The following is a 10,673-nucleotide window of genomic DNA, read 5'->3' on the forward strand; positions in this document are numbered from 1 at the left end:
CTGGCCTTTAGTTTTCTAATCTAAAAAATGAAGTTGGATAGCTAGGTGGTGCAGTGGCTAGAGTGCCCAGCCTGGGGTCAAGAAACTTATTAACCTTGTTTGTATCAGTTTCCCCATTTGTAAAATGAGTTAGCAAAGGAAATGGCCAACTACTCCATTATCTTTTTCAAGAAAAGCCCCAATGGGGGTACAAAAAGTCCACTCAACAACAAGTGAAAAGGGTGGGGGGGGGGGGAGAGGAGGAGGGAAGAAGTTGGACTTTCTACCTCTAAATATGTGATCCTGTGATTCAGCTAGATGGTACAGTGGACAGAGCACTGGACCTGGAGTCAGAAATATCTGAGTTTAAATTCAGCCTTAGCTACTTATTAGCTATGTGATTTTGATGAAGTCCCTTAACCTCAGTTTCCTGAACTGTGAAATAAAGAATGATTAATAACACTTCTCAGGGTTGTTGCAGGGATAAAATGAAATGCTATCTATAAACCTGAAAGCAATGTGTAAAATGCTAGCAAATTAGCTATTATTTTGATCCTGTAGGTAGGATGTCTTTCCTTGCACAAAAATTATGATTTTAGTAAAATATTAGTTAACTCTGAATCCAGCTCAGGTTGAAAGCTTATGAATGAAAATAAGAAACAGTCAGCTAATGTCTTAATTGCGCACAGGGGAATTTAAACATCAGAGTTTTCTAAATTTTCAGTTTGTTCTTCCTCCCTCATGAAAGAGTTAATGGGCTTGCACCTCCCCTTTACAGGAAACTGCACATAGGTCTGCTTTGGCAGGGCAGATAAATAAACTCGTCAATGTGCTTTGAATGATTGCATGATATGCAAATGAGATGAAATAAGGCAATACAGCTGCAGTCCCGCCACTCAGAAGCATCACTCATCACCGGGCTGCTGAGGAGTGCCTGCCCATCCGAAAGAATGGTAAGCTACAATATTCCTCACTCTCTGGAGTCAAGTTCATGTCATGTTGGGCCAGCAACTAGTGGCCCCCCTGGAAAAGGGGATGATTAATGTTTTGGCTAATGCTTAAACCATGGCCAGCTGGTCCAAATTCACTCCAAAAGTGTGTGTGTGTGTTGGGGGGGAGGGGGGGCAGGGAGTATAACTCTAACTTGTAAATTGTGTGTGTGTTTTTTTTTTAAATAACTTTTTATTGACAGATTGTAAATTGTTTTCTGTCTTATGGGTTAATGTCAAAAGCACTGATCTCTTTGAAAATCAATATTCCTTTAAAACAAAACTGCCAAAGACCTGGTTCAATTTATGGATCATGTTAGTGGTCTCTGACAGTGTTTCAAGAAGAGCTTAATATTGCACTAAAATCAGTAAATAGAGTTAGTGAAATAGCTATGGTTATTTAGCAGGAAAAGTACAGAGGACAAACAATATTATGTTTACTAGGAATCCATGTAGCTGTTCTCTCCATTGGCTAGCAACATATATTAAGGAAATATTTTAAGACAACTCTTTGAATCGTTATTTGCATTTAACATGAATGTTATTTCTATTTAACATTAATAATTAAAATAAACCTGAGGATATTTTTTTGGGGGAAAAAAACCCCCAAATATATTGAAGAGCTTGAACCACACTAGTTTTTTTAAGAAAACTTAATCTAAGATGCTGTATGAATATATGTATAAGGAGTCATATGATTATTTGTAAATACAAGTACCTAATAAATATTATATCAGGGCATAAAATATTAATATTTTAATTCTTTGCTATAGGAGGTCATTTGCACAACAAATGCAAAGTGCTCAAAATCTAAATGGTTTTTCTTTCCCCCCAGCATTCAAAGAATTTTAATAATTGAAAACCTTATTAAATAGAAGTAGTTAAAGTAGTTTTCGGCAGAGGTAATTCACCTTGGTTTGTTTTGAAAAAAACTTGCCTCGGGGCTATAAGAAAAATTCTATAGGTAGAGTACTATGAAATTCTCAAAATGCTATATAATTAGCAACTATTATTTTATCATTATTATTGGTTTTGTTACTGCAAAATGTTATCATATACTGAGATATTCCTAAATTAGTTATTTCAGTTTTACAACTAAAATTTCAAATGTATTTGAAATGGATGCAAATGCATTTTTACAAAATGAAAAACTTATTAATTCATAGCAAAAAAAAAAAAAAAAAAACAAACAAAAGCAGTGGGAAATTACAACATAAATGTGATATTGAATGTGCTCAAATGCCCAGAGGAGCAAACTGAATGGATGCTGGCTCCTTTCACAGAATTCATATTTTTAAAATGATTAATCCTTTTATGTGAGCGTGATCTCACATAAAGCTTTGGAAGCCTCAGGCATAGTTTTAGAGATAGCTCAGAGGACTCAGAATGCTACTTTCATTGTCATTCTCCCCTCTATCAGTAACCATTTGAAGAACCTAACAAGAGAAATTTTGTAAATTTGTCACTGTTTCTATTCTGTGTTCTACAATATTATTATCTATATAATATTCTATGTTAAAGATTATCTAGAGATAGAAATACAAATGTCAGTTTTTCATTGGAAAACACTTTCTGATTGTATTAGGAAAGGGGTGGGGATGGATATTATATAGAGAAAAGTCTTGGGAAGCATCTTGAGACCCTGTAAAATGCTTGCAGAAACAACAATCTTAAAGATCATGCTTACCATCATTATGTTTTGATACCTCATTGATTAATACTAAGGGTCCTAGGAAGCTTAACTTAGCCCACAATCATTCCTTTTAAGATTCCTTGTCATTGCCATCTCCTATCTATTAGAATAAAAGAAAAGGAAGTCATTGCTAGTGTATTTATGAGCCAGGGAACAGATGCCAGAAGAGAGAGCCAATTGGTAGTTTGTGACCTCTTCAAGCTTTGGTCTTTCCACTGGAGTTCCCTTCATCTTTAACTTGAGGTGAAGTTCAGGGATAAAACTCTAGCCCTAGGACATTCCCTTGCCCCAACTTTCCTAGTTCTGCCTGAGAGTTCTTTAGTCATCTGGCTTTTATTGGCTTTTTCTGTTGCTATCATCCCTCCAGGCAAGGGCTCAGCCTTCACTCTCTGTCTCATTCATTTAAGCAAGTTTGGAGAATACATTAGGGATGGAGCATGAGGTGCTCTCCTAAGGAGTATAGTGGGAGGTGGGACCAGATTGTGTGGAAAGGATGGGGGGAGGAAAGAGAGAGAAGGCACTAGTATAGGCACAAAATTACGCACACATGTGATTCCTGTTTTTGAAAGGCCTTCACTTGTAATGATTTCTCATTTTGATAAATGAAATTAATTTTAAAGCCAGTCCATCAAAGTATGAATCACCTTTTTATTTCTTAATGAAACTCTTTAAAATAACCTTATATTACTCACTTTTGTTTTCCTCTATCTCCAAACACCTCTGTCTGCCCTTCCCTCCTCCTCAGGAACCATCTCTAATTTCATTTTTAAAATGAAAGAAAAAAGAAATAAAAAAAAATAGACCATATCAGTTCAGTTGGATAGTATGTTTAGTGCTCCACACCAGGAATACTCCAGTTGTCCAAATAAGGGAGGGAAATTCCTTTTTCCAATCTCTTTTCCAAGGCCAAGCTGAATCATTATCATTATATAACACTCAGTCTGTTTTGGTTGTGGCTCTATTCATGTATAATGGTTGAAATAATGGACATCTTTTCCTGCTTATTTTACTCCATAGTAGTTTTTATAAGTCTTTGCATGCTTTTTTGAATTCTTTAAAATTATCATTTCTAAAGGTCTAGTAGTGTTCTATTTCATTCACCATCATAATTTATTTTGCTGCTGTTCTATAATTAATTGACATTTACTTTGTTTCCAGGATTTGGACTTTTTTGTTTTGTTTGCTCTTATTGAAAAAGAGTTACTATGAATATTTTGATGTATATGAAACCATTATTTTTGTCTTTGAGTCTCTTGCCATAGATATAGACTGCCCCAAAAGTCTTATTGTGGTTTTAAATCTTAAAACTATTTTAAGACTTTTGAGTTAACCACACTTGCATATTTGTATATATGTGTATATATACATAATAAACAATTAACTATAATAATATAAGTATATTATAAATATTTATTATAAATAATAAATAAATATAAAATAACTATAATAATAATTAATTAATTTAATCATAATTAATAAAATACAGTAGCATATGTGGATGGATACATGTGTAAGTATATAGGATGGCTCAAAAGTCTTAGTATAGTTTTAAGCTTTTAAAGTATATGTTGAAGTTCTTCTCTATGCCCCATGCCAAATCCTAACTACCTTTATTCCTAGTATCCAAATAGTTCTAAATCATGAATTCTTCTACTGCCATCAGTTTTTCAAAATGTCTGCTTCACTAATAGATTAGTGATTTACATAATATCTGCCTGATAAAGCAAAGCAGCAATGAAATAGATGAAAGTGTTAACAATAACAAAAAAGTTATCTTGATTTGTTTTTGACTCAATTATTTCACCTCCAAGGGATAAGAGAAGAAACATCACCGAAATGTTGTAATAGTTTGCCAAATCTACAGTTATTAGGATTATCCAAGAATCATTTAAATTATAAAATTGGTATAGATGATTCTATAAAATAATGAACATATGTTACATATCATCAACCTTTGCAGTCCAGTCATGGTCCCCAAAGCCCAGCAGCATGAATTACAGTCAAACACATTTTTATGGTGTCTCAAAAGTTTTAAAAGATGTTTCATACAAGTTATCATGTAATTCCCATAGTTTTTTTATCAATATTATTGAAGTCAACGTATTTTCACAGGTCAATACATCCATCAAAATGCCTTATTAAAACTCTTTAGTATTCTTCTTCTTCATCACTTAACATTAATCATGAAACAAAAATTAGATAAAATGTTGGATTTGGTGCTTCTAGGGAACACAGTATGATAGAGTGGGGGAAAACAGAATACTGAGAATCAGAACTCTTGAGTTCAAGTTCTTATGCCACCATTTATTAGCTCTATGACCTGGGGCAAAGTCACTTTAACAGTCTGAATCTCAGTTTTGCCATCTAAAAGATGGGAATAATAGCAGTAGGACCTACATTGTGAGCTTTAAAGATAATATATGTGAAGAGTTGTCCAATTCTAAGACTATAAATGAGTTATTATTATCACATGCATTTTCAACCAGTGTGCCCAAGCTGGTGTTGCTGAACTTGAAAGCACTAGTGAATAGATCTCTGACTTGAACTTTTGCATTTGCCTCTGACTAAGGGGCTCCTAACTTTCATTTTTAAAAAGCTTGGTTCTGTTATTGCTGGACTTTTCCTTGTCCCCATTTTTAGGTCCCAAGTAGTGTTCTATCATTATATGTAACTGATATAAGTTGATTCAGGAAAAATGCCTCTTCTTTGAAATAAACTTTAAATGATTTCAAGTTATTATTGACTGATTATGCAAAGAAATCTCTGAATAAAGAAGCAGTGAGTGGTGCTTCTGCAGTTCCTATGCTGCAATTCCCAGTAACCTTCCTCAAATCATGGAAATCAGCTTTTCAAAACTTGACAAATGAATTTGTTATTTTATGAAATCTTCAAGATTAACAAAAATAGGATGCAACTCATTTTGCTTAATGTTTGCACTTGTATATTTTTCAGAAAACAAAATGTCCATCTTTATTTTTAATTTCCCATTGCCTGGCTGCCTCACAAAACTTTTATAAATTTTGAAATGAAAAATTTATTATTGACTTTGTCGCTATTTAAGAATTCATTAGCTAGCATTTTTATATCATCTTAAAATTAGGAAAACTTAAAGCATTATATATATAGAGAGAGTGATTTTATTCAATCTTTATCATCCTTATGAAGTAGATACTATGAATATCTATTTTTCGATGAAGAAAATCAGTCACAGAGACGTTATGACTTACTGAATCACATATCAAGGAAGCATAAATATGAAATGCACAGTATGAAATATGAGTAAATGTAGAAATATATAACAAAGTAATTAAATGGGGGAATCATCAAAGGTCTCCTACATAGAAGGTGTTTCTTTCTTAAACTGAATCTTGAGTTCATTCCAAGATGCCAAGGTGAGACCAGACGCCATTTCAAGGGTGGGGATCAGCCTTTGCAAAGTCGTGGGAGAGAATTATGTAGCCCAATTTTGATGGAATGAAGATTGGAACTAATCTGAAATCAATCTGGAAAAACCGATTTGAGCCAGAGTTGGAAGGTAGCACTCGAGTCAAGACTACAAAGTCATAACTTCTCAGGTAATTCAGGTAGCTATATGAAGCTAGTGATGATAGATTGGAAGATGACAGATCATAGATTTTTTTGGACAAGAGAGCAGCCACATTGATTATTGCTTGCACAAAAGATTATTTTATGGAGAACTCTCACGGGGCAAGTGCTCACAAGGTGGTCAAAAAAAGCACAAAAAAGTATTTATGAGCACAAATACTCTCCAGGTCTCTTAAGAACTTTTGACTTGATTGCATGACATGGACACAGGACCGCCCAGCATGGTGAGCCTTCCTCAGAGAAGGTGCTGTTCTCTATGAGTAAAGTAGAATTGAATTAGCTCAGGAAATGCACAAAGTTAGAGAAATTACCTCAAAAATTCGGAGGGACTGTTTGTGTTAATGATGTCATTTTGGTCCTCAACAATCATCTACCAGATGAGGAGACTGATAGAAAGGAAAAGTGACCTAGGCAATAAAAGGAGAGCTGGGATTTGAGCCTAGGTTGGTTGACACAACTAGGAATGTTGGGGAAGGACATGTGAATGTTTAGCACAGGATTGTCCAAAATACTTGTCTTTGTTTTTCATAAACATATGGAGATGTAATTCTACTGTTTCCTAAAAATCAGGATCAACTGTTGTGATTTGTTATAATTTGTTTTGTTTTGGCCGAGGCTGTTGTTTAGACTAAAAATATACATTGATTAATAGATTTAGAGCTGGAAGTGACCTCATACTGCTTCAACCTTTCCATTTTATGGGTAAAGAGTAGAGAGTTTAAATGACTTTCTCGATCACAGAAACATTAGAGTTTTGTTATAACACAGTTTTTTGTCTCATAAAGGGGAAAATTTCATTATTCCTAATTTTTTTCTTCTTCCTCTTGCTCAGGATCAGAACGGGACTTGCAACAAATGGCTGGGAATAGAGGAAGCCCTAGAAAAATACTTTCTTCCTACCGTCTATTCCATTGAGTTTGTCGTTGGCATCCTTGGGAACGTGGCTGTTGTTTTGGGCTATCTTTTCTGCCTAAAAAACTGGAAGAGTGGCAATATTTACCTCTTCAATCTTTCCCTTTCTGACCTCACCCTCTTATGCACGCTCCCCATTTTGGTTAGACAGTATGCCCATGGGGAAGGGGCATATATCCTGTGCATAAGTAACAGGTACTTGCTCCATGCCAACTTATACACAAGCATCCTTTTCCTTACATTTATCAGTATTGACCGGTACCTGCTGATGAAATATCCCTTCCGGGAACATTTCTTACAAAAGAAAGAAGTTTCGGCCTTGATCTCTGTGGCCATCTGGATCTGGGTGACCCTTGAGCTTCTACCAATCCTCTTTTTCCTTGACCCAAATGATAACACTACCTGTAACGACTACGCGAGTTCTGGAAATCCCGAAATGAACCTCATCTACAGCGTGTGTCTGACTTTCCTAGGGTTCCTCATTCCACTCTTTGTCATGTGCTTCTTTTACCTGAAAATTGTGCTTTTTCTGAAGGAGAGAAGCAGACAACTTAGCACTTCTCTCCCCCTTGAGAAGCCTCTCAATTTGGTCATCATGGCAGTGGTGATATTTTCAGTTCTCTTTACCCCCTATCACATCATGCGAAATGTGAGGATAGCATCCCGCCTGGAGGTCTGGGAGCCGACCAAATGCGTAAAGGTCATCATCAACTCATTCTACATTCTGACCCGGCCCTTGGCGTTTCTAAACAGTGTGATCAACCCTCTCTTCTATTTCCTGATGGGGGATCATTTCCGGGAGATGATGATCAGCCAAGTGAGGATTATCTTCAAATTCATTAGAAGGTGACCCTGCTGGCCTGCTGAGGCCATCCTTCAAAGACAAAGGGGTTCCACTTTCTTCAGGAGAGCGCTTTCTTGTTTCTCTGGTAGGTCCCATGGATTGTTGACTTGTTCGTTGACTCCAAGTGGGTTTTAGCTCTGTTCCCTACAACATGGATCGACTAACTTATATCTCTGAAATGGAAGCCTATCTTTTTAATACCAATAGACCTGTGGCAGTGTTACAGGTGTGAGTCAAGGAACTCTGTCTCTGAAGAAATGAAATTGCAGATCACCAATAGGGCAATGGAGAGTTACGTGGTGGAGGAAGGAAAAGGGCTATATGAATGTCATCATTGTGATGGAAAAAGACAATGGGTTGTTCCTGTGATGAGAGAAAGGGCTAGGTGGTCTATGGCATTGACAATGGCTGCTCCTCCCCACCTGTCCAACACATTGAGTCCCATCTCTCTAAGCAAATGATGGGAACAACATAGACAGTGCAATCAAATCTCTATCACTAGAGGGATGACCATGTTACGAAGAAGACTCGGTCCAATGTGTAGAGAAATAAAAGGGTGGACAGGTGGAACTATGTGCTTTTTAGGTTGTAATCTCTTGTTATTGTCAAAAAAAAATGAGTGTGGACAAAATTATTGTTCCTTCTCCATGAGGAAATTGGTCAGTAGAGAAGAGGCACGGGAAGGAGAATGCTGACAAATTGAAGGAGTACAGTACTAAGGAAGGGAGAGAAGGTTCATGCCCTCCTTCAAAATCCTTTTCTATTTCTTTGCATACATATGGTATTTCCTTCTGGAGAGTAAGCCTCCTGAGAACAAGCTGTTTTTTTTTTTTTTTGCCTTTGTTTACCCAGTTCTTATTATGGGGATGGAAATCAAAGCTTAAAACTCTACTATAACTCTGAGACATTCAGTGTAGTAAGTGGTCAATAAATGTTAATTTCAGGGATATGCGATATGGTATATATATTAAATATAGTATGGGTGGATGGGAGATGGGGCAAAGGGACAATCTGGAAGAAGCATCCCTTTCTCTGTAGTTTTCTAGCCACCACATAGTGCAGACCTTTGTGACCTTCTCCTGGAGCATTGCAGGAAGCTTCTCACTATTTCCCTGTCTCAAATCTCTGCCCACTGCAGTCCATTCTCTATCCAGCTCCCGAAGTGATTCTTCTAATTAACCATCTCATACTCCCTACTCAAAAACTCCAATGGTTCCTATTACTTCCATGACTAAATATAAAGTTCTGATTTCCAAAACCCTTCAGAATCTGGCCTTCCCGATCTTCTTCCCTTCCATGCCTTCTAGGATCCAGTGACTTCCTTTGGTTCCTTGAACATAGCACTCAATTTATTCACTGCTGGCTTTCCCCACTGGCTGAAATGTTCCCTCTCCTCACCTCTGTGTCCTGACTTCCCAGGATTCCTTTAAGATTTGGTTCAAAATCCACTTTCTGAAGAAGGGAAAGGGACCTGTATGTGCCAAAATGTTTGTAGCAGCCCTGTTTGTAGTGGCTAGAAACTGGAAAATGAATGGATGCCCATCAATTGGAGAATGGCTGGGTAAATTGTGGTATATGAATGTTATGGAATATTATTGTTCTGTAAGAAATGACCAGCAGGATGAATACAGAGAGGCTTGGAGAGACCTACATGAACTGATGCTAAGTGAAATGAGCAGAACCAGGAGATCATTATACACTTCGACAACGATATTGTATGAGGACATATTTTGATGGAAGTGGATTTCTTTGACAAAGAGACCTGAGTTTCAATTGATAAATGACGGACAAAAGCAGCTACACCCAAAGAAAGAACACTGGGAAACGAATGTGAACTATCTGCATTTTTGTTTTTCTTCCCGGATTATTTATACCTTCTGAATCCAATTCTCCCTACACAACAAGAGAACTGTTCGGTTCTGCAAACATATATTGTATCTAGGATATACTGCAACATATCCAACATATAAAGGACTGCTTGCCATCTAGGGGAGGGGGTGGAGGGAGGGAGGGGAAAAAAAAATCGGAACAGAAATGAGTGTAAATATAATGTAATTATTAAATAAAAAAATTTAAAAAAAAACAAAACAAAATCCACTTTCTGGAAAAGGTCATACAATGAGTGTCTTCTCTCTGAGCCTCCCATTTATTGTGTCCATGGTGGTTTGTATATTGTCTCTCATTAGAATGTGAGCTCCCTGAGAGCAGGGATCATGTTTTTGCCTTAATTTGTACCCCCAGCCCATGACATAGTGCTTGGAACATAGCACTTAATAAATGCTTGTTATCTTGCTGATTCCTAGAAAATTTGTAAAGGAAAAAACATTTAATTTTCATGGGAACCAAATAATATACTGACTTTGAAGAAGGTACCATCCCTCTGTATAGGGCTATCTTTCAATTTATTTTTCTCCTAAATCCACTTTTAGGATGTCAAAAAATGAATTTCTTTTAAAGTTACAATTATTTCCTCCCTCCTCAATAGCAGACATTGATGAAATAACTTCAGAAACTTTGATCCTCTGGAAGATCTGTGAGTTTATCCCTGTGGACATATCCTTGACCAACAGGTATTGAAACTCCACCTCTGCTTATCTATTTCAGGAATTGCACAACAATTTCACTATCGGTTCAGTCTTCTAACCCTGAA

At 36.5% G+C, this 10,673-nt stretch overlaps 1 protein-coding gene across 1 annotated transcript; it reads left to right on the plus strand.

Annotated features, from left to right (window-relative positions):
- Positions 1-793: 793 nt before the first annotated feature.
- Positions 794-10,319, plus strand: SUCNR1 (succinate receptor 1). The gene is made up of 2 exons (XM_051991772.1): positions 794-932; positions 7,100-10,319. The coding sequence occupies exons 1-2, from the start codon at positions 930-932 to the stop codon at positions 8,027-8,029; spliced, it is 933 nt and encodes a 310-aa protein (XP_051847732.1). The 5' UTR covers positions 794-929; the 3' UTR covers positions 8,030-10,319.
- Positions 10,320-10,673: the final 354 nt, after the last annotated feature.

The sequence above is a fragment of the Antechinus flavipes genome, chromosome 3, assembly GCF_016432865.1.
Source record: "Antechinus flavipes isolate AdamAnt ecotype Samford, QLD, Australia chromosome 3, AdamAnt_v2, whole genome shotgun sequence".
In the NCBI taxonomy this organism is placed as follows: domain Eukaryota; kingdom Metazoa; phylum Chordata; class Mammalia; order Dasyuromorphia; family Dasyuridae; genus Antechinus; species Antechinus flavipes.